Raw genomic sequence first — 24096 nt, 5'->3', positions numbered from 1 at the left:
TGATCATGGGTTGTTCTGCCGCAGCAACAGCACTTTTCTGCTCCATACGCCATTTCGTTAGCGCTGTATTCTTGTGGTTTCTGTTGTATTTCTGCAGCTCCCCGTGCTGCTGCTTCGTAGGATACTGCCACGCTGAAAGCCTGTTCTAGCATCAGGTCCTTTTCCGAAAGTAGTCGTTTCTGGGTTCCTTCACTCTGGAGCCCGCAGACAAACTTATCCCGTAAGGTGTCTGCCAGTCCTGCTCCGAACTGGCAGTGCTTCGATAACTTGCGTAGTTCCGTAAGATAGTCAGCATTGCTCTTATCTTTGTGCTGGTTTCTTTTATGGAACTTGAATCTTTCTGCTATTAGCAGCGGTGTAGGGTTTAGGTGTTCCTGTAAGATATTAACAATCTCTTCAAAACTTTTCTCCATTGGTTTAGCTGGGGTAATTAAATTCCGCAATAGGCCGTACGTTCTCGCGCCCATCAAATTTAATAATACCGATGCCTTCTTTCCATCGGCCACCTCATTAGCCTTGCAGTACACTTCAATTCTTTCCACATACGTGGTCCAGTCTTCTACCTCGTTGTCGAAAGCAGTGATACTGCCACTTTTCAGCATCTTGGGTGATTAAAAATGGCGCCTCCCGCGCTTTTTCTTCTTCACCAATGGATTAAAATGGCGCCTCCCACGCTTTTCCTTCTTCCCCAATGGAATAAAATGGCGCCTCCTGCGCTTTTCCTTCTTCCCCTTGCTACCACGCTGCTCCTAGCGTTCTGCAGGGTAATGGCGGTGACCAGCGGCTTCGGCGCGTCTCACTTTTCCTTCCCCTTGTTTTATTTTCGCTACGCTGCCCTGTTCTTGAGCACCGACCGTGCCCTGTGCGCTCCACCCTCTCTCTCTCTCTTTTCCTCCCGACGACGCTGCACGGCCCCTTTTGCAGAGCCGCTCGATCGAGCTCGAGCCCGCCGCAGTCCGGAAGGGTCAGCGCACTACCTGCTACTAGCATGATTTGCTGGAACACCTTGACTGGGGAGCCAAGCCCAGCTCTCCACAGCCTCTACTGCAACTCTCCGAACTCCGATGGATCCTTGGGCGGTTGCCGGCGGTCGACGCCTGTTGTTCTGACTTCGACCTCCAAGAAGCTTCTTCTCAGGGAAAGATCCCCGTGAGGTGATGCAGTACTGCAGGTGAGTTCGAACCTGTTCGTCGCCAATGTAGTGTCCGAGTATAAATAATACACGGACTGCAGGAGAACAATAATAACAGGTATTTACTAAACAGAGGGTAACTTAAGACTGACGTACAGAAGCCTGCTATGGCTTTATATACAGGGGTGGTCACTGCCGGTACTGCAGTATAGAATCAGTTCTTCTCTTAAAGGTACATACACAACAGCATGCAGACGCTGAGCCTTGGGGGTGAGGAAATCTACATGATATAAGGGGTTAATTTCGGGTGCTTGCTGGGTAAAAGTTTTCAGACTTGACACCGGTCAAGAGTCGATGTGTAACTAGAGCTATTGCACGTACTTGGATTACAGGCAAGAACAGATGTCTGCCCACCTAATGAGAATGTAGAAGTGAAACAATGGGTTCCGTTTGAAGTACCCAGTGACCTGACAACTTGCGACCGTAAGCAAACCTAGCCTCCCGATACATGATTAAGATTAAAGAGGACCTCCGGTTACATGATTCATGTCCTGTTATAGATTAACGGTTGACTTATGTGTCCAGGATCCTTCTATCAATATGTCATAAGACCTGATGATTAATCTAAAATGTATCCTGATTGAGGAACAAAGGAATGTCAATTAAACTTGTTTGTTACACTGTATAAATATGGAACGCTTACGCTGTATCATTGGAATAGTAGCCTCACCCCTTGAGTGGAGGTACTGATTCCCCTTGCAAGTGAAATAAAAGGCCTGTCCGTCTGACGAATCCAAGAGTGTATTGAGTCATTACCCAGAGCTAAGAAGTAAGGCACTTCAACAATTTGGAGGTTCCACCGAGATGGCTTGCTGTACCAATTGGTGAGTTAACAGACGCCGAGTACGTTGCTCGGTTAGGAAAAATCCCATCGGCCGAAGGTGGTGTTTTGCCACATTTTTGGGACTTTCCCTGCCAGAAGCATAGCTGCGCATAGTCTGTTTATTCCATTGGACAGTACTGCCATCGGGTAATTGACTCACAAGGTTCGGAGGTTAAACTACCGTTGTGACTGCTTCCCTTTCCGAAACGGAACAGAGGATCAGCCATGAGGCGCTGACGCCCCGCGAACAGGATCGTGCAGAAAAGGACGGTAGGAAGCGCTGAAATAAAGGTACCAGAGAGAGAAGGTTAAGTCACGAATTTGATTAACTAAGGAGCTAGCGATTTACTGGAAATTGAACTAGCAAGGTTCCAGCTTGCTAAGAGAGAAGGTTAAGTCACGAATTTGATTTAACTAAGGAGCTAGCGATTTACTGGAAATTGAACTAGCAAGGTTCCAGCTTGCTAAGAGAGAAGGTTAAGTCACGAATTTGATTTAACTAAGGAGCTAGCGATTTATTGGAAATTGAACTAGCAAGGTTCCAGCTTGAAGTTAGTTGGGACAAATTGAAGGCCCTTTTTGCTAAAGATTTGGCTAAAGGGAGTAGGGTAGAAGGAGAGAGAGTGGGTGAAGTTAGTTGGGACAAATTGAAGGCCCTTTTTGCTAAAGATTTGGCTAAAGGGAGTAGGGTAGAAGGAGAGAGAGTGGGTGAAGTTAGTTGGGACAAATTGAAGGCCCTTTTTGCTAAAGATTTGGCTAAAGGGAGTAGGGTAGAGGGAAGAAGAGTGGGCGATTGTCTGAAACACAGTGTCAATGTTTAATGTTTATGAGAGTGAGTATTTAACTACTTGTTATTATCAATCAACTTTGTCCAGTAAGGCTGCATAGGTTGGGGATTTAGTAACACTTTGGTTGTTGTTTAACAAGTGTATTGTTTATTGTCATATGTATTAATGTTTAGTCATGTCTGATCTGTAGAGGCGTCCCACGCAGATCATAGAATGTTACGGAATTGTTGTATGTTTTAACACTAAAATATTTAAGCTGCTACAATGGGTTCTAGTAACAGTAAACTGCCTGAGAAAGGCACGTCAGCAGCCTTTATGTTAAAGAACTGTGGTCAATCATCCATTGATCACCTACCAAATTGGTCCAAATGGACTGTAAATAAGACTAGACCCTTTCCCTCAGATGGTTCATTTAACATAGAAAGAATTACTTGCCTCGAGGAATGTTTAACGGACAAGAGAGAAATAGAGAACAGCCAGATAAAAAGACTGCCTCTATGTTTGTTGAGTCAAAAAAAAAAAAAAAATTACCCCGAAGAAATACCTTTCTCCTCTATTATGGTAGGATAACAAGGTAACTATAGAAGGATGAATAGAGGGGAATATAGAGGAAGACGTGGTAGAGTAAGAGGGTATGGACGATCTGGTAATTGTTACAATTGCGGACAACCCGGACATTGGGTAAACCAATGCCCTGCGAAAAATCGTCAGAACCAAACCTCCAATAATGGACCTCCGTTAGAGAATAAAGGTCCTAATTTCACTGTCCATAACCCTTTTTCGGACTAGTCAGGAGGTTACCCTACAAACGGACAGGGATTTAGGAGAAATAGAGATCAGAATTACTGACTGACACCAGCAGCCCCAAGCGCCACAGACCACCAAATGCCCGTTGTTTCTTTAAATTCACGCAGCGAACCTGAAATTAAAATGCAAATAGCTGGGAGACCTATGTCATTTTAGTAGATACAGGAGCAACCTTTTCGGTGTTAGGGAAAGGATATTCTGAAGGAATGCCTATTAATGGGAAAAAGACCCCGATAGCTGAATTGGCTGGAATACTACAACACTTGAATCAATCAACTCCCCTCACAGTAAAAGTAGAAGAATTTGAGGAAGAACACTCCTTTCTGTTATCAGGAGATGTCTCTATGAATTTATGTGGAAGAGACTTGCTGTGCAAAATGAATGCTACAATCATTTGCTCCCCATCAGGAGTAACGGTAGAAATCCCAGTAGATAACGTGGCTATGCCAAGAGGCTGAAACGCTTTTGAAACAAGTAAATGATATTTTGTGGGCAAAACACCCAAATGAGGTAGGAAAGATGTATACTGCACAGCCCTATAAAGTTACAATTAATCCAGCTGCACCATTACCCAAAAGGTCACAGTATCCATTGTCAGAGAAAGCAAAAAAAAAGGAATTGAGCCAGTGATGGAATCATTGTTAAAACAGGGAATTAACGCCGGATAGAATAAAGGTCGTTTGCAACACGCCGTTGCCAAAGACTAAAAGAGAAATGAAGCATTTTTTAGGAATGACTGGCTATTGTAGACAATGGATATTGAACTATTCAGAAATAACCAGACCACTATTGGACATGAGCATGCCATCACTTCCGGAAGAATTAAATTGGATACCTGAGTCACACGACGCCTTTCGTCAACTGAAACAAGCCATGGTTTCAGCCCCCGCGTTGGGACTGCCAGACTATGCTAAACCCTTTAATCTATTTGTCCACCAAAAATCTGGCTTTGCCCAATCAGTCTTGACACAGTTACATGGGGATAAGCAACGACCGGTAGCTTTCTTTAGTATTCAGTTGGATCCAGTGGCAAGAGGATTACACAACACCTTACCTCTGCCAGAGCCACTAAATACGAAGTTGAATTGTCGTCAAATCCGAGACTGATAATCAGAAGATGCACCACTCTAAACCCAGCTACATTATTGCCGACAGAGGAAGATGGAGACCCACATTCATGTGAAGAAGTTATGCAATTAGTTTCGAAACCTCGCGTCGATCTATCTGATGTTCCCCTATCCAACCCAGACTTGATTTTCTATGTTGATGGTTCAGCCCTCAGGGATTCTGAGGGACGCCCGAAATCAGCATATGCAGTAGTTACCCAGCATGAGACGGTAGAAGCTTTTCAGCTCCCTAATTCTTTTTCTGCTCAACAGGCAGAATTGTTCGCTTTAACCAGAGCATGTATATTGGCCACAGACCAGTTTGTTAATATCTATACCGACTCCAGGTATGCCTTTGGAGTGGCTCACGATTATGGACAAATTTGGAAGATTCGCGGTTACCTGACTTCGTCGGGAACCCAGATTAAAAAATGCACGAGGTTCAAAACCTTTTATTAGCCATCCAGAGACCTAAGCAGATTGCCATTGTTAAGTGCCAAGCGCACACGGGGCATTTGGACGAGGTTGAGCTTGGAAACGCTGCTGCAGATAGCGCTGCTAAGTCAGTAGCTATATCAAGTACTGAACGACAAGTTTCAGCCTTCCCTGTTAGGGAAAAGCCAGAGATACCGCAGCCCCCGTCTTTAGATGATGTGCTGACCCATCAAGATAGGGCCAGTTCTGATGAAGTAAAGGAATGGGTTGTTAATCATTGTTTTAAAAACACTGACGGCTTATGGGTCCATCATGACGGCCGCATGGTGGCACCCAAATCATTACTATCACCAATTGCCCGATGTGTTCATAAATTCACCCATGCGGGCAAAGGGGGGATGGCGGACTATATCCTTAAGACCTGGTATGCACCAGGAATCTCAAAATTGGCAAAACAAATTTGTGAAAATTGTATTATCTGCCAGACCATGAATGCAGGAAAAAAGTAAAGAAGGTACAGCCCGCATCCCATCCAAACCCCATGGGTCCTTTTGTACACTTGCAAATGGATTTTATTGAACTACCTGTATGTATGAGCTTTAAATATGTATTAGTTATTGTTGATATGTTTTCAAGATGGTTTGAAGCGTTTCCTTGTAGAAAGAATGACGCCACCACTGTTGCTAAATGTTTATTGAAGGACATTGTACCTCGCTTTGGGATACCAGCAAAACTGTCAAGTGACAATGGGTCCCATTTTACAGGGACAGTGATTAAGGAACTATGCAAAGCCTTACAGATTAACCAACACCTCCATTGCAGTTATCATCCACAGTCGGCTGGACTAGTGGAAAGATATAACGGGATGCTGAAAAATAAGCTTGCAAAACTGTGTAAAGAAACTGGACTTAAATGGGTTGATTTGTTACCCATAGCTTTAATGACAATGCGGTCTGCTACCAACAAAACTACAGGATTGTCGCCTCACGAGATCGTCATGGGAAGACCACAAAGATTGCCCTTTTCGGCACCTTTAACAGCTAAACAAATGGACATTCATAAAATGGAGGAAGATATGTTGAGTTATTGCATTGCACTAACCAAATGCATTTCTAGCTTCCATCAACAGGTGAAGGAAGCCCAGGTCGACCCCACTGAAGGAAAGTGCCACACTTTCGAGCTAGGAGATAACGTCTACATAAAAATCTTTAAGCGAAAGAATAGCCTTCAACCCAGATTTGAGAGACCCTTCCAGGTACTCCTGACCACAAACACCGCTGTAAAAGTAAAGGAGCGACCAACATGGATACACGCGTCCCATTGTAAGAAGGCATCAGTTGAAGACGATACACTGTCAAGATGAACTGGATTTGGACTCTAATAAGACTGTTCCTTTTGTTAACGATAATTGAAACTGCCATATTGATTTACCCAGATCCCCTGAAGGGCAAACCATGCATAGAAGAATGTGTACTTTTAAACAGTGATTTCTTTTATATTATATGCTATATAATGAGACTATGAAGGTTCAGCTTCAGGATCACACTATGCAGGTACCCCCGTATCAACCCCTGAGTCTTAGGATTAGGCAGAATAAGATAGGAGAAGAAGATAGTGGACAGAAGCTTGATAAGCTATGGGTTACATGCCCTGATACTGTGTCACCAAGTGAAAGAATTGCGAATGAAGGAGTTATCTGTAGTGGTAATCCAAAGGGAGGACTGGCCCTGACGGCCAGGCCAATGTTTTGTAACAATCCAATTACACAGCCCTTTATTTCAACATTAGCCACTCAGAAAAGAAAACTTAATAGGACAGATAAGAAACAGAGAAGAAGAGGAAGAAGGCTGTTAAACAAGCATGGCTATACATGAGTTATTTGTATGCCAAAAGACAGAACTTTACTAAATGCTGGATATGCAGTCACATCCCTATACATGCAGAGGGTGGAATACCCCTACGGCCCATTCCCTTTGGAATGGAGGAGATGGTAGTATGGTTATTACAATCTAATACTACCTGGAACAATGAGGATGCCCCTGGTACAGTGTCCCAAAATAGTTTGAATCCAGAACAACTAGAAGATGAGTGGAAGGGAGCAGGATATAACCTAACGAAATTCGAAGGATGGTTTCATCCCCAATATGATAATCAAAGGAATCCAGAGAGTCTATTAGTGACGTCAATGGGAACCATAAATAATACAAAAGGAGAAGTCTGTCTGGTAAACAATGGAGAAGGATTGATGGTTGGATGGAGTGAATGCAAATGTAACTACACTTTGACTAAAACTACTACTAAACCACCGGGTGCAGTCGAATGGCCCTATTGGGGACGGTGGAACCTGTCCACAGTACAAAATTTGACTAGTAGAAAAACCTGGGAAGGAGAACAAGGAATAGGAATGATGCACCAGATATGGAACAAATTTGAAGCCTATAATAACACCTATTTCATCTGTGGGCATAGAGCATACCCTTGGTTACCACAAAATTGGACTGAGTCATGTTACTTGGGATATGTAGTGCCCTATATACATCATATTTCATCTTTGGATAGCCACCCTGGGACACGAGTAAAACGAGCCATTACAGAAACTGAAAGGTTCTTTGCTATAGCATTTCCCTGGTATGGAACAGGGAAGTTAGCAAGAGAATCTATAAACATGGCAGCAGTGTTGGAACAAATAGCCAATGATACTGCTGATGCTCTTAGTGATGTAAACGCAGAAATGGTGGCTTTGCGCACTGTTGCTTTACAAAACCGCATGGCTCTGGACTATTTGTTGGCAAAAGAAGGCGGCACATGTGCAATCATAAAAACCGAATGTTGCACCTATATTCCAGATAGTTCAGAAAATATCACCAATTTGGTAAACCACATAAAGGAGGCTGTAAAGAAACTACACCAACCTGAACAATGGTCCATTTGGGATTGGATTTCAGGATGGGGAGGAGCATTAGGAAAACAAATTTTGGAAGTCTTAATTGCAATTGTGATGATTATAATTTTAATTAGTTTATTGATTGGTTGTTTAAAATTATTGTGTACAAAAGTCCTTTCCTCATTAACATCAACTCCTCCAGTACCAATGATGTCTGAATATGAGGATATTAAGGGTGAGACCTTTGATGTAGAATGTCTTAAACTTAGCGAAATAGATTGTCCTTAGAAAGGACAAAAGGGGGGAATGAGGAAATCTACATGATATAAGGGGTTAATTTCGGGTGCTTGCTGGGTAAGTTTTCAGACTTGACACCGGTCAAGAGTCGATGTGTAACTAGAGCTATTGCACGTACTTGGATTACAGCCAAGAACAGATGTCTGCCTACCTAATGAGAATGTAGAAGTGAAACAATGGGTTCCGTTTGAAGTACCCAGTGACCTGACAACTTGCGACCGTAAGCAAACCTAGCCTCCCGATACATGATTAAGATTAAAGAGGACCTCCGGTTACACGATTCATGTCCTGTTATAGATTAACGGTTGACTTATGTGTCCAGGATCCTTCTGTCAATATGTCATAAGACCTGATGATTAATCTAAAATGTATCCTGATTGAGGAACAAAGGAATGTCAATTAAACTTGTTTGTTACACTGTATAAATATGGAACGCTTACGCTGTATCATTGGAATAGTAGCCTCACCCCTTGAGTGGAGGTACTGATTCCCCTTGCAAGTGAAATAAAAGGCCTGTCCGTCTGACAAATCCAAGAGTGTATTGAGTCATTACCCAGAGCTAAGAAGTAAGGCACTTCAACAGGGGCCATCAAGAAAGAGGGTGATCTTGGAGGAGCAGCAACAATTGCGCGAGGCTCTGGCAACTTTTGCAGCCGCGATGTGTGCAACTGTACAGAGAATGGAGGAGTCCATCTCCAACATGAGCACCACCATCTGGCAGGTGATGCCGACGATGTGCTGTTCCATGGAAAGGATGACCACCTGCATGGAGCTGCAAATGCGGCAGTCACAAGAACACATGCTAGCTGTGGACAACAGATGGCAGATGCTCAAAAAGCTCATCTCTAGGAGGGATATAAATATACACTTTTTGCATTCATCACCCCACTGATGTGCAGCAAGGTGCTTTCCAGTTCTGTGCTAGCAGGGAAGTGCGGGTGGCCCATGAGAGGGATGATGCTGAGAGGGGACACGTAAGTGGGGGCTCTTCTCAAAGCACTCCCACTTCTCCCCCATTGCCTCCCCCTCAGTCAGAGCCCCACATGCTTCCTCGGATTGCAATGGCTGAGTCTGCCCCTGCACAGTTGCAAGAGGAGCAGACTTTGGCGAGGCCATCACAGGCTTCAAAACCCAGAGGACATCCGCAAAAGTGTCTAAGCAGTCGCAGCAGGGAAGAGAGCAGCCTGCCTCTACCTCTGCTGAAGCCACAGGGGTAGCACCTCATAGAAGCACTCGGAAAAGAAAAAAGACACAAAAGTAGATGCACACGGGTATGCACATGGGTGTATGAAAAAATGTTAGTGTTAAGTTTCAGTTCTTTTGATGACACAGATAAATGTATTTCTTTGCATCACTTTCTGGTCTTGTCCATTTTTTCCTGTTAACTTGGAAGTGGCTTTGTCACTTGGAGTGAATGGTGAGACATTACTTAACCTCGAGCACTGGGGGTTTGGGTGAGAGAAATGGCTTGGTTATTGTATGGATGCTTTATGGTGTTGTTGGGGAGGGGAACTTAGCATGTGGCAGCCATATGACTGCATTGGAGCAAGTTAAGTAAATCTGGCCATGAAGAAGTCATCCTGGGCCTCCCGAGCAGCAATGTGCGCCGCTGCTGGTACCATCTCCACCTCAGGTTCCTCCTCCTGCTCCTCCTCATCTACCACCTGCTCCTCCTCCTCTGAAGAGGCTGTGCGCTCTGCGCCTTGCTCCTCCTGTAGCTCCAATCCTTGCTGCTGCACTATGTTGTGCACCGAGCAGAAAATAACCTGAAGCACATCTTCAGCATGCCTACTGCTTGCTCTATGACACATCTGGTGGACATATGGCGCTCATTATAATGCTACTCAGCCTCAGTAATTGGCATCCTCGAGAGTATCATGAGCCACGTCTTCAGATGATAGCCCTTGTCTCCAAGCAGCCAGCCAGTAAGTCTGTTTGAAGATGCGAAGAGCTGAGGGAGGGTGGATTGGCGCAGCACAAAAGAGTCATGCCAGCTGCCAGGGAATCTAGCTCACACATGCATAATCATCATTTTATGGTTGCAGACGGGCTGCACGTTGAGGGAGTGGAAGCTCTTGTGGTTCACAAACACTCCTGGGTGATGTGGGGTTACCGTGACGGCCACATGTGTGCAGTCGATGACGCCTTGCACCTGTGGGAAGTCAGCCAGAGCTGCAAAGCCGAGCACCCTCTCAGTAACACTGACCTCATTAGTGGCAAAGTTGTTATAATTGGTGACTTGTGAAACATGGCATCGGTCATCTGTGGGGGGCTGACTGTGAGATCCTGCAAATGTCTGCTGCAGATCCCTGGAAGGAGCCTGAGGCGAAGAAGTTGAGGGCAGTGGTGACTTTGACAGTCACTGGTAAGGAGTGTCCAGCGGGACTTTTTTTTTGAAGGAATGATGATATACTTCCAAGTCAGGATGGTGTGTAACTTGGAGGGGAAATTGGAGGTGATGGTGTTCCCATGTGCCTGCTGCCCTTGTCCTTCTAGGTGGTAGAGGTCGCAGGTTTGGAAGGTGCTGCCGAAGAAGCCTTGATGAGTTACTGCAGTGCATCTTGTAGACGGTACACACTGCAGCCATGGTGCGCCGGTGGTGGAGGGAGTGAATGTTTAAGGTGATAGATGAGGTGCCAATCAAGCGGGCTGCTTTGTCTTGGATTGTGTCGAGCTTCTTGAGTGCTTTTAGAGCTGCACTCATCAAGGTAAGTGGAGAGTATTCCATCACACTCCTGGCTTGTGCTTTGTAGGTGGTGGAAAAGCTTTGGGGAGTCAGGAGGTGAGACACTCACCATAGAATACCCAGCCTACTCTTGTTACCACAGTATTTATGTGGCTGGTCCAGTTAAGTTTCTGGTCAAGGGCGACCAGATATTGTTAGTGGCGGATTCGACGATAGTAATGCCGTTGAATGTCATGGAGCAGTGGATAGACGCTCGCTTGTTGGAGATAGTCATTGCCTGGCACTTGTGTGGAGCGAATGTTACCTGCCAGTTATCAGCCCAAGCCTGAATGTCATCCAGGTCTTGCTGCATCCGGGCATAGACTGCTTCATTATCTGAGGAGTTATGAATGACACTGAAAACTGTGCAGTCATCAGCAAACATCCCCACTTCTGACCTTATGATGGAGGGAAGGTCATTGATGAAGCAGCTGAAGATGGTTGGGCCTAGGACATGGCCCTGAGGAACTCCTGCAGCGATGTCCTGGAGCTGAGATGATTGACCTCCAACCACCACAACCATCTTCCTTTGTGCTAGGTATGACTCCAGCCAGTGGAGAGTTTTCCCCCCAGATTCCCATTGACTTCAGTTTTACTAGGGTTCCTTGATGCTACACTCGGTCAAATGTTGCCTTGATGTCAAGGGCAGTCACTCTCTCCTCACCTCTGGAATTCAGCTCTTTTGTGTATGTTTGGACCAAGGCTGTAATGAGGTCGGGAGCCAAGTGGTCCTGGTGCAACCCAAACTGGGCATCAGTGAGCAGGTTATTGGTGAGTAAGTGCTGCTTGATAGCACTGTCAACGACACCTCTGGGCAGTAGGTCTTGTTCCAGCAAGCTACAAATATCTGCAACAACCTGGCGCGATAGCCTGAGCCTTCTGAAGCACTGCTGCTCAGTCATGTTGAGGAAGCTCATCCTCTGCCTGTATACCCTGTGTTGGGGGTATCTCCTCTGGTGCGCTGCAACCCTGTGGTGCCCTCTCTCTCCTGTGGAGCATCAGATCATTGAGAAGGCTGCTGTTGTGGTTGCTGCTGCTGCTGGTGTTGGTGGTGGGGCTCATCTTGGCCCGATTCTGAGGACCAAGGTGAGACAGTATAAGCGTCATCCATGCTGATGTAGTAGATGGCAGGTAAGGTGGAGATCAGAGGGGCAATTCCTCAATGTTGTGATAGTGAGTAGCAATGTGGTGAGAGTGGCTTCCGAGGTTTCAGAAATGACCTGCAAACTGCAGACACCTAAATCTGTGGACAAAATGGAGTCAACAAGAGTCTTTCCATGAGGCAAATAATGAGGTGTAATGTTGGAGTATTTATATGCTTTTCCCAGCTCTCAATGATTGCACTCAGCAATGGTCACTGACCTTCTGCCTTCCATTCACAGGCGAGCTACATGAGCTGCGTGAATCCCGTACTCCTGAAGTTAAAGTCAAAAGCTGGTTTTAAAAACCCTCTTCAGGGTCTGTCACCAAGCAGTTAATGACTTGAATGAGGTCTGCCGATCGGGTCCGTGTCGCGCCTTCAAAGCCGCCCGAGTTAAATGCCCGAGGCGGCGGGATGACGGCTGGTTCCCGACGTGCTCGCCACTTCCTGGATTTTTACTGCCAACCCGCCCCCACAAACCTGCAGGCTCAGCAATGGGAAAATTCCAACATGTCTCCAGCACAAGAGATAAGTTTCTGTATTATTCTTAAATTGTTGGGAGTGTGCCCGTGACTTCACGATATGCAATCCCGGCAGGCAGAAGAGGCTCCATGCTAGAAACACATGTTCATAATATTAAACCTTTAGGGGAGAAATTCAGTATCGTCCCATTTGGGCCGCGATTATCGGCCGGGCGCAAAGTTTAACGCCTGGCGCTAATTATCGCCTCCGACTGCAAACTTAGCTTTTATCGCCCCTGGAGGTGATTGGAGCGCTAAATCAGGCACTGCACACCTGTCTTAAGGCGCAAAGGCCGAGGAGCGAGGCGCTAACTCAGGGCGCTGGTGAAGCTCATGTGATGTCAGTCAGCAATGGAACACAGACCCTCTGGCGCCAGCCAGTTCTTAAAGGGGAGGGTCGATCTTGCTCTCCATCCACATCCTGCTCATTGCAGCCTTGAATCTAAGCCTGGAGAGACCTGTACATCAAATCTGTTGGAAAGAACAATGGAGAGGCCCAGGGAAAGAGCTCAGAGTGCAGCCCCCATATTCTGTTCTAAATCGATGCAAGGAAGATCAAAAGACAAAAAACCTGCAAAGTGCTGCTCAGTACCCAAAACTCAACACAGCTTTGAATATTTCCTGCAGTCTCTCTCTCTCACTCAGAATGCGTGGTGAAACAATTTCGCCGACAAAAAATGACAGGAAGCGGTTGCCTTTAAATAGCGCTCCCTCAGTCCCTTCCTGACTGCAAAACATTCCCCTCAACCTGTCGTTGCTAGCGGCAGGCGGTAAGACAGGGGGCGCAACTCAATATCCGGTCCGGGGCGCTACCGGGGCATTGCATACTCGACTGACGTCACGATCTGTGAGCGCAGGAGTTCGTGGCGGTAGTGTTTAGTGCCGCCACAAAATGTCTAGTCAATTTCGTGAGCGGCGCAAACATTGCCGCGCATGGGCGCTAGTTGCCTTGCGCCCCATTATCGCCCTCTTAACGCGCTAACGGGAGACGCAAACCAACTGAATTTTCCCCCATAGTGTTCCTAGTGGGCTGTTCGAAATGTGTGCCCAATCTATTCCATTCTTGGTGCGGGGGCGGGGGGGGAGCGGGGGGGGGGGTGGGGGGTGGTGGGGGAGCGGGGCAGAGGGGAAGTGCTGAAGAAATCCCATACTGAGCATCAACTGACTCAAATGTCCAGAGTTGTTAAAAAAGCAGTTGTGCTGAAAAAACAGTCACAATACAAGATTGCAAATTTTAGTTGTGAAGTGTATTATTGGAAATTATAGCTACAAAAATTGATTTTGTTGCATCTTTGAGTAAAAGCTAAAATGCAAAAATGGCTGAATTCTTACCAGCAGGATCTTCCTTCTGCTTCATCTTTCTCTCACAAGCAAGAATGAAGATAACTAAAACTAGCACCTCGGCAACAATACAAAGAAAAGGTATGATAGCAGCGACGAGGCTGTTAACCTTCAGGTGGATCCGCAGTCCACTGAACCCCACTTCGTAGACAGCATCACAGTGGTAGTAAGTAGTGTTATCCATTATCAGGCTTTTTATTAAAAGTGATGATTTGCTGCCATTACTACGGATGTAAAATTGGTCTTCTGTTTCATTACTCAGGGTCTAGATGGTTAGAAAGAGAAAGAAAAGTAAACCTTTTTAGCACTTTCACAATGGGTAGGCATTTAAGGGAAGATGTTCTTCCTTGGCACTCTTGGAACACACTGCCATAAACACCAGTACAATCATTTCCTGGTAGAAACATAGAAACATCGAAAAATAGGAGCAGGAGTAGGCCATTCGGCCCTTCAAGCCTGCTCCGCCATTCATTATGATCATGGCTGATCCTTAATCTCAATACCATATTCCCACACTCTCCCCATACCCCTTGATGCCTTTTGTGTCTGGAAATCTATCTAGCTCCTTCTTAAATATATTCAGTGATTTGGCCTCCACAGCCTTCTGTGGTAGAGAATTCCACAGGTTCACCACCCTCTGAGTGAAGAAATTTTTCCTCATCTCAGTTCTAAATGTCCTACCCATATCCTGAGACTGTGACCCCTCGTTCTAGGCCCCCCAGCCAGGGGAAACATCCTCCCTGCATCCAGTCTGTCTGGCCCTGTCAGAAATTTATACATTTCAATGAGATCCCCTCTCATTCTTCTAAACTCCAGTGAATACAGGCCTAGTCGACTCAATCTCTCCTCATACGACAGTCCTGCCATCCCAGGAATCAGTCTGGTGAACCTTCACTGCACTCCTTCTATGGCAACTAGATGCAGGAAGGATGTTCCCGATGGCGGGGGAGTCCAGAACCAGGGGTCACAGTCTAAAGATAAGGGGTAGGCCATTTAGGACAGAGATGAGGAGGAATTTCTTCACCCAGAGAGTGGTGAACCTGTATAATTCTCTACCACAGAAGGCAGTTGAGGCCAATTCATTAAATATATTCAAGAAGGAGTTAGATGTATTTTTTAAGGCTAAAGGGATCAAGGGATATGGGGAGAAGGCAGGGACAGGGTACTGAGTTTGGATGATCAGCCATGATCTCATTGAATGGCGGAGCAGGCTCGAGGGGCCGAATGGCCTACTCCTGCTCCTATCTTCTATGTTTCTATGTATCCTTTCTTAGGTAAGGAGACCAAAACTGCACACAGTACTCTAGGTGTGGTCTCACCAAGGCCCTGTATAACTGTGGTAAGACATCCTTGCTCCTGTACTCAAATCCTCTTGCAATGAAGGCCAACATACCATTTGCCTTCCTAACTGCTTGCTGCACCTACATGTTTGCCTTCAGTGACTGGTGTAAAAGAACACCCAGGTCCCTCTGTGCATCAACATTTCCCAATCTATCACCATTTAAATAATACTCTGCCTTTCTGTTTTTCCTGCCGAAGTGGATAACTTCACATTTGGATGTGGGGAGGATGTTCCCGATGATGGGTGAAACTAGAACTAGGGGGCATAGTCTTAGAATAAGGGGCTGCTCTTTCAAAACTGAGAGGAGGAGGAACTACTTCACTCAGAGGGTGGTAGGTCCATGGAATATGCTGCCCCAAAAAGCTGTAGAAGCTACATCATTACATAAATTTAAAACAGAAATAGACAGTTTCCTCGAAGTAAAGGGAATTAAGGGTTACGGGGAGCGGGCAGGAATTTGGACATGAGTCTAGGTTCGGATCGGTCATGGCCCTGTGGGTAGCGGAGCGGGCCCAGGGGCCGTGTAGCCTGATCCTGCTCCTATTTCGTGTGTCTAATTCTGTTAGATTCAGGAGATGGTTCTGTGATAGTAGATTGCCGGTTAGGATCAGATCAGCCATGATCTTATTGAATGGCGGAGCAGGCTCGAGGGGCCGATTGGCCTACTCCTGCTCCTATTTCTTATGTTCTTATGTTCTTATGTTTATCCACGTTATACTGCATCTGCCATGTATTTGCCCACTCACTAAACTTGTCTAAATTGCCTTGTAGCCTCTTTGCATTCTCCTCACAACTAACAATCCCACCTAATTTCGTGTCATCAGCAAACTTGGAAATATTACATTTGGTTCCCTCATCCAAATCATTGATATATATTGTGAATAGCTGGGGCCCAAGCACTGATCCCTGCGGTACCCCACCAGTCACTGCCTGCCACCCCGAAAAAGACCCATTTATTCCTACTATCTGTTTCCTGTCTGTTAACCAATTTTCAATCCATGCCAGTATATTACCCCCAATCCCATGTGCTTTAATTTTGCACACTAACCTCTTATGTGGGACTTTATCAAAGGCCTTCTGAAAATCCAAATGCACCACATCCACTGGTTCTCCCTTATCTATTCTACCAGTTACATCCTCAAAAAACTCCAGTAGGTTTGTCAAACACGATTTCCCTTTCATAAATCCATGTTGACTTTGGTCACAGCGAGTCAATTGTTACAACAAATTAACTACTCACAGCACTACGACTGACCTTTTACCACTCTACACTGAGGGAGGGGGGAGGGGAATAAACTTGTGAAACTGGTGTGAAATATTTTGCCAGTAATTTCTCCTGATCTCCCACCACAACTTCCATGGATGATTGGTGGAATCCCCCAGAGAAATGGCCATTTACACTGGTTCACTGCAGTTTCTGCCAGTCTTCCACTGAAGTTATGGTGGGAGGTCGAGGAGCCCCCACAAAATTTCTACACCTTTATGTTTGACCTCTCTGTGTGCTCTCTGTTAAATGAGTGTGAAAAAGTCTTGGGCTTTATTTCAAACAAACTCTTTGTACCAAAGGTGCCACTTTCTCACTCACTGTTCTCCTCTACCCTTTGTGACCATTCCCGCAGTCCCCACATCCTCCAAACATTTTCCCAGCTGCAGCTGCGAGGCTCATTTGGTCCGTAATGTCTAGATTCACACTTCAGTAATTTTATTTCCCTCAGTCTTCTGCCTTCCTCTCTTGAAGACACTGCCTCACACTGAGGTATGATTCCATAGTTGCCAGCAGATCTTCATGTACGATTTTAGACAGCAACACAGCCAATCTTGGAAGGGGAGGGTGAACAGCCAGTTGTCATGGTGCATATAGGTACCAACGATATAGGTAAAAAGCGGGATGAGGTCCTAAAAGCTGAATATAGGGAGTTAGGAGGTAAATTAAAAAATAGGACCTCAAAGGTAGTAATCTCAGGATTGCTACCAGTGCCACGTGCTAGTCAGAGTAGAAATAGAAGGATATTTCAGATGAATACGTGGCTAGAGGAATGGTGCAAGGGGGAGGGATTCAAATTTCTGGGACATTGAAACCGGTTCTGGGGGAGGTGGGACCAGTTCAAACCGGACGGTTTGCACCTGGGCAGGGCTGGGACCGATGTCCTAGGGGGAGTGTTTGCTAGTGCTCTGGGGGAGGGTTTAAACTAAAATGGCAGGGGGTTGGGAACCTGAGCAGGGGGACAGAGGAAAGGGAAACAAGGATAAAAGCAAAAGATAGGACGGAGAAAAACAAAAGTGGCAGTCAGAGAAATCACGGTTTAAATCAAACATGGCTACAGTGAATAATAATTCTAATAAGTCTAAGGGCTAGAAATTCAGTAAGGCCCCGCCAGCTTTGCGGCCAGTTACCGCCCAAAGAGGGCTTCTGCGCCAATAGAGGAGTTTGCGCTGATATTCAGCGCAGCGGTAATGGCGGCGGTAGCCGTTAGCGCTGCGCCGGCACCGATGACGTCATTGGTGTGCGCAGTGCCCCGGTTCCGCCCCGATACCGGCCCGACCCCCATATTTAGTTGCGGCCGCCTCTTCCGCAGCGGCCGCAAACAACGTTCTGCAACCGTGGCCGTCCTGCAGCCTTAGTGGCGCTGGTTAAGGCGGAGGTGCGGCCAGCCGCTTTTTCGGCGGCCGCCTGCCCGCGCCTCCTTCCCCGGCCTCCTCCACCCCCCCCCCCCCGCGGCATTGCCGGCTGCTTTCCGCGAGCCCGGCACGTCTCCGTGGTGCCGGGCTGATTTGCCGGCACTATCAAGCGGCGATCTCCCCGTTGCAGGCACCTCCCCCTTAAGAGAAGGAGGAGGCCTGCAGTACCGCAGCCTGCCGCTCCGCAGCGGGTGGCGTAGCGGCACCTACAGCGCTGAAATTCAGTTTCAGCGCCCCAAGCGGGGGCGGGCACACCCTGTAATAGCGCCCGGTTCCGACTTGGGGCGCAGAAACTGAATTTCTGATGGTCGCAACTGGCTCCGCGCGCAGCGCTAACTTCTGGGCGCAAGCGAGCTGGCGGGGCCTTACTGAATTTCTAGGCCTAAGAGTGTTAAAAAAACAAGCCTGAAGGCTTTGGCCTAGAAATTGAGTTTGCACTGCGCCAGGGCTTTAGCGCCGGAAGTTAGCGCCGGCGCTAAAGCCCTTTGCGCGCGCCAAAAATTCAGTAGCGCCGCGCCCAAACGGCTGCCGGCGCTACTGAAGGGTTTTAGCACCTGAAAACTGGCGCAACGCGCCGCATTGCGGCGCTATTCCGGCGCTGCGGCGCCCGCTGCGGTGCGGCAGGCTCGGGAAGTGCAGGCCTCCTCCTTCCGTTAAGGAGGAGCTGCCTGCACCCGGCCGCGGCCCGCGCAAATCTCATCAAAAATGAGCCCGGCACCTCGGACAAGTGCCGGGCTTGCATCTGTTCCGGGGGGGCGGGAGGAGAAGTCTGGGGAGGGAGCTGCGGGCAGGCGGCCGGCGGGAAAGCGGCCGGCCGCCGCGCCTCCTTAAAGCGCCGGCGCAGACTCCGGCAACACTCGTTTGCCGGAGTCTTAGTTGCGGCTGACACTGGCGAGGCGGCCGCAACTGAATTTCGGCTTGGGGCCGGGTTACCACGGCAACCGGGACGCTGCGCACACCGATGACGTCATCGGTGCCGGCGCAGCGCTACCGGTCTACCGCCGCGGAAGGGCGCCAGGCAATTTAGGAACCGGCGCCAATTGCAGCGCTAGGCCCTCTAGCGCCGCAAAATCGGTGCTAAGGGCACTGAATTTCTAGGCCTTTGTGTCTTAATGCGAGGAACATTCGTAATAAGGTGGATGAATTAGCTGCGCAAATAGAGGTAAGCGAATATGATTTGATTGGGATTAGGGAAACATGGCTCCAGGGTGGCCAAGGTTGGGAACTCAACATCCAGGGGTATTCAATATTCAGGAAAGATAGGCTAAAAGGAAAGGGAGGTGGGGTAGCATTGCTGGTTAAAGAAGGAATTAACACAATTGTAAGGAAGGATATTAACTCTGATGACGTGGAATCTGTATGGGTAGAACTGAAAAATACCAAGGGGCAGAAACGTTAGTGGGAGTGGTATATAGACCTCCAAACAGTAATGCAGAGGTTGGGGATGGCATTAAAAGGGAAATTAGAGAAGCATGCAATAAGGGCATAGTAGTCATCATGGGTGACTTTAATCGACATATAGATTGGGCTAACCAAATTAGTAACAATACTGTGGAGGAGGAATTCCTGTAGTGTATACGGTATGGTTTCCGGGACCAATATGTCGAGGAACCAACTAGAGATCAGGCCATCTTAGACTGGGTATTATGTAACGAGAAAGGATTAATCAGCAATCTTGTTGTACGAGGCCCCTTGGGTCAGAGCGATCATAATATAATCAAATTCTTCATTAAGATGGAGAATGAAGTAGTCGACTCAGAGACTAGGGTTCTAAATTTAAATAAAGGAAACTACGATGGTCTGAGGCGCGAGTTGGCTAGGATTGATTGGGGAATGTCACTCAAAGGGTTGACGGTGGATAGGCAATGGCAAACATTCAAAGACCGCATGGATGAACTACAGAATTTGTTCATCCCATTTTGGCATAAAAATAAAACAAAAAAGGTGACTCAACCGTGGCTAACAAGGGAAATTAGGGATAGCATAAGATCCAAGGAGAGGATATATAAATTGGCCAGAAAAAGCAGTAAACCTGAGGATTGGGAGCAGTTTAGGATTCAACAAAGGAGGACAAAGGGATTAATTAAGAAAGGGAAAATAGAATATGAGAGTAAGCTTGCAGGGAACATAAAAACTGACTGTAAAAGCTTTTATAGATATGTGAAGAGAAAAAGATTTGTGAAGTCAAGCGTAGGTCCCTTGCAGTCAGAATCAGGGGAATTTATAATGGGGAACAAAGAAATGGATGACCAATTAAGTACATATTTTGGTTCTGTCTTCACAAAGAAGGACACAAGTAACCTCCCAGAGATGTCGGGGAACATAGGGTCTGATGAAAGGGAGGAACTGAAAGAAATCAGTATTTGTAGGGAAATGGTGTTAGGGAAATTGATGGGATTGAAGGCCGATAAATCCCCAGGGCCTGATAATCTACATCCTATGGTACTTAAGGACGTGGCCCTAGAAATAGTAGATGCATTGCTGATCATCTTCCAACATTCGATGGAATCTGGAACAGTACCCATGGATTGGAGGGTAGCTAATGTTACCCCACTATTCAAAAAAGGTGGTAGAGAGAAAACGGGGAATTACAGACCGGTAAGCCTGACATCGGTAGTGGGGAAAATGCTAGAGTCCATTATAAAAGATGTAATAGCAGAGCACTTGGAAAACAGTGACAGGATCGGACAAAGTCAACATGGATTTACAAAAGGTAAATCGTGCTTGACTAATCTACTGCAAGTTTTTGAGGATGTAACTGGTAAAGTAGATAAGGGAGAACCAGTGGATGTGGTGTATTTGGACTTTCAGAAGGCTTTCGATAAGGTCCCGCATCAGAGATTAGCGTGTAAAGTTAAGGCACATGGGGTTGGGGGCAAGGTACTGACTTGGATAGAGAACTGGTTGGCAGACAGAAAACAAAGAGTTGGAATCAACGGGTCTTTTTCCGAGTGGCAGGCAGTGACTAGTGGGGTACCGCAGGGATCGGTCCTTGGACCCCAGTTATTCACAATATATATTAATGATCTAGACAAGGGAACTAGATGTAATATCTCCAAATTTGCAGACGACACAAAGCTGGGTGGGCGTGTGTGCTGTGAGGAGGATGCCGAGAAACTCCAGGATGATTTGGACAGGTTGGGTGATTGGGCAAAAGCATGGCAGATGTAATATAACATGGATAAATGTGAGGTTATCCACTTTGGTGGCAAAAACAGGAAGGCAGGTTATTATCTGAATGACAATAGATTGGGAGAAGGGGAAGTGAAACGAGACCTGGGTGTCCTTGTGCACCAGGCGCTGAAGGTAAGCATGCAGGCGCAGCAGGCGGTTAAGAAGGCAAATGGCATGTTGACCTTCGTAGCGAGAGGGTTTGAGTACAGGAACAAGGATGTCTTGCTGCAGTTATACAGGGCCTTGGTGAGACCACATCTTGAGTATTGTGTGCAGTTTTGGTCGCCTTATCTGAGGAAGGATGTTCTTGCCATGGAGGGAGTTCAGCGAAGATTCAGCAGGCTGATACCTGGGATGGCAGGAATGACGTATGAGGAGAGATTGGGTCGATTGGGCTGTTACTCGCTGGAGTTTAGAAGAATGAGAGGGGATCTCATTGAAACTTATAAAATTCTGACAGGACTGGACAGACTAGATGCAGGAAGGATGTTCCTGATGGCCGGGGAGTCCAGAACCAGGAGTCACAGTCTAAGGATAAGGGGTAGGCCATTTAGGACAGAAATGAGGAGGAATTTCTTCACCCAGAGAGTGGTGCACCTGTGGAATTCTCTACCACAGAAGGCAGTAGAGGCCAATACATTAAATATATTCAAGAAGGAGTTGGATATATTTCTTAAGGCTAAAGGGATCAAGGGGTATGGGGAGAAAGCAGGGACCAGGTACTGAATTTGGATGATCAGCCATGATCGCATTGAATGGCGGTGCAGGCTTGAGGGGCCGAATGGCCTACTCCTGCTCCTATCTTCTATGTTTCTATGTAAGCCCAATCCTGCCCTCACCTAATCTCGACACAGGTACACTTTGTAGCAAGGTTACTGGATGGCAGGCAGAAGCAGCACTCCACCTCTTCACAAAAGAGGACTATTCCTAGAATTTTTCATTCAAAACAGCACTACTTCCTAGTGAAAAAATACTTCACCGAAACAGAAATTAAAATTGAATTTTTTTTTGGTCTGAATGGACTACAGTCAAGACTGCTGCTAATAACAAGAACAAAAATGATGAGGGTGCAGTTCAGAATAAGATAACCTGTAACACAATTTTTATTTTTGTTTGGTAAAGCTATCAAGGGATATTAAACAAAGGCTGGGCTCAGCATGCTCCTTTGTTTCAGGGCCTATAAAAACAGGCTTTGAAGTGCGATTTTGCACTGAGTGCAGTTTAAACAGAGTGCTGCGAGTTGGGTGAGTCAGGGAGTTAGGTGCAGAGTGGAAGAAGGAGCTCCCTTGCTTCGCTTTGTTTTTCCTATCTTTTCACCCTGTAGGAATTGGTTCTTACTTTACACCAAGGAAAGAGTCCGAGAGTGGGAGTAGTCAAACAACAACAACTGCGAAACCGCTAATGTGACGTCACAACCAGGGAAGGAGCTGATTGGTAAGTAGGACCTGGTATTTCTACAGTCCGGTCATTAAAGTAAAAGTAACATCTCTAGTTTAGAGTAAGTAGGGACACTTTTGGTGTTTAAAGGGAAGTAAGGTCCCTAGTGTATTTAATATTCGTTAATTTAAAGGAAGTATGTGGGAAGTCAGGGACACTTTTGGTGTCCAGGGCGAACATATATGCAGGAAGTGTCTCCAGCTGCAGCTACTCGAAATCCGCATTTTGGAGCTGGAGCTGCGGCTGGAGTCACTGTGGAGCATCCGCGAAGCTGAGATCTTCGTGGATAGCACGTTTAATGAGGTGGGCACACTGCAGGTAAAGAGTGACCGCCAGACAGAGTAAAAGAACTAGGAAGGTAGTGCAGGAGTCCCCTGGGTCCATCTCCTTCGCTAACAGATTTTCCGTTTTGGATACTGATGGGGGAGATGGTTTCTCAGGGGAATGCAGCAAGATCTAAGTCCATGGCACTACGAGTGGCTCAGCTGCACAGGAGTGGAGGAAAAAAAGTGGGAGAGCAATAGTGATAGGGGATTCTATCGTAAGGGGAACAGATAGACATTTCTGTGGCTGCAGACGTGACTCCAGGATGGTATGTTGCCTCCCTGGTGCCAGGGTAAAGGATGTCACTGAACGGCTGCAGGGCATTCTGAAGGGGGAGGGTGAACTGTCAGAGGTTGTGGTTCACACACCAACGACATGGGTAGAAAGAGGGATGAGGTCCTGCAACAAGAATTTAGGGAGCTAGGTAGCAGATTAAAAAGCAGGACCTCAAAGATTGTAATCACTGGATTACTCCCGATGCCATGTGCTAGTGAGTATTGGAATAGGAAGATAGAGCAGATGAATGCGTGGCTAAAGAGTTGGTGCAGGAGGGAGGGCTTTATTTTCCTGGATCACTGGGTCTGCTTCTGGGGAAGATGGGACCTGTACAAGTCGGACGGGTTGCACCTGAACCGGAACTGTACCAACATCCTTGCGGGGAGGTTTGCTAGTACTGTTAGGGGGGGTTTAAATTAACTTGGCAGGGTGTGGGATACAGAGTGGAACTATAGTAGGGGGTGATGCACAGCCAAATATAGAGGAAAAAACAAGTCAGCCTGGAAGGCAGAGCAAATATGTAATGGCACAAGGGAGTATGGCAAGGCTGGATGGCATTTATTTTAATGCAAGGAGTCTTGTGAGTAAGGCAGATGAATTGAAGGTGTTGATGAGCACATGGGAGTATGATATTGCTGCTATCACAGAGACATGGTTGAGGGAGGGGCAGGACTGGCAGCTCAATATTCCGTGGTATAGAATCTTCAGGCGAGTCAGAGGGGAGTGTAAAAGAGGAGGGGATGTCGCAATATTAATCAAGGAGTCAATTACTGCTGTAAGGAAGGACAATATCTTAGCAGGTTC

The 24096-nt window shown here is 46.6% G+C and overlaps 1 protein-coding gene across 2 annotated transcripts in view; it reads right to left on the bottom strand.

The window, feature by feature from the left end:
* LOC147123420 (embigin-like) overlaps positions 1–24096 on the bottom strand; it is a 64662-nt gene that overhangs the window by 14716 nt on the left and 25850 nt on the right. For both annotated transcript variants that reach the window (XM_085972602.1, XM_085972611.1), the window contains one exon: positions 14052–14325. In XM_085972602.1, the coding sequence (XP_085828728.1) occupies positions 14052–14325 (274 nt within the window). The remainder of the gene's footprint in view (positions 1–14051; positions 14326–24096) is intronic.

This window comes from Somniosus microcephalus, chromosome 2, assembly GCF_052327205.1.
Source record: "Somniosus microcephalus isolate GS21.2 chromosome 2, FLI_Smic_1.0, whole genome shotgun sequence".
Taxonomy (NCBI): Eukaryota; Metazoa; Chordata; class Chondrichthyes; order Squaliformes; family Somniosidae; genus Somniosus; species Somniosus microcephalus.
The sequence above is the reverse complement of the archived record's forward strand: the minus strand, read 5'-3'. Positions and strand labels throughout refer to the sequence as shown.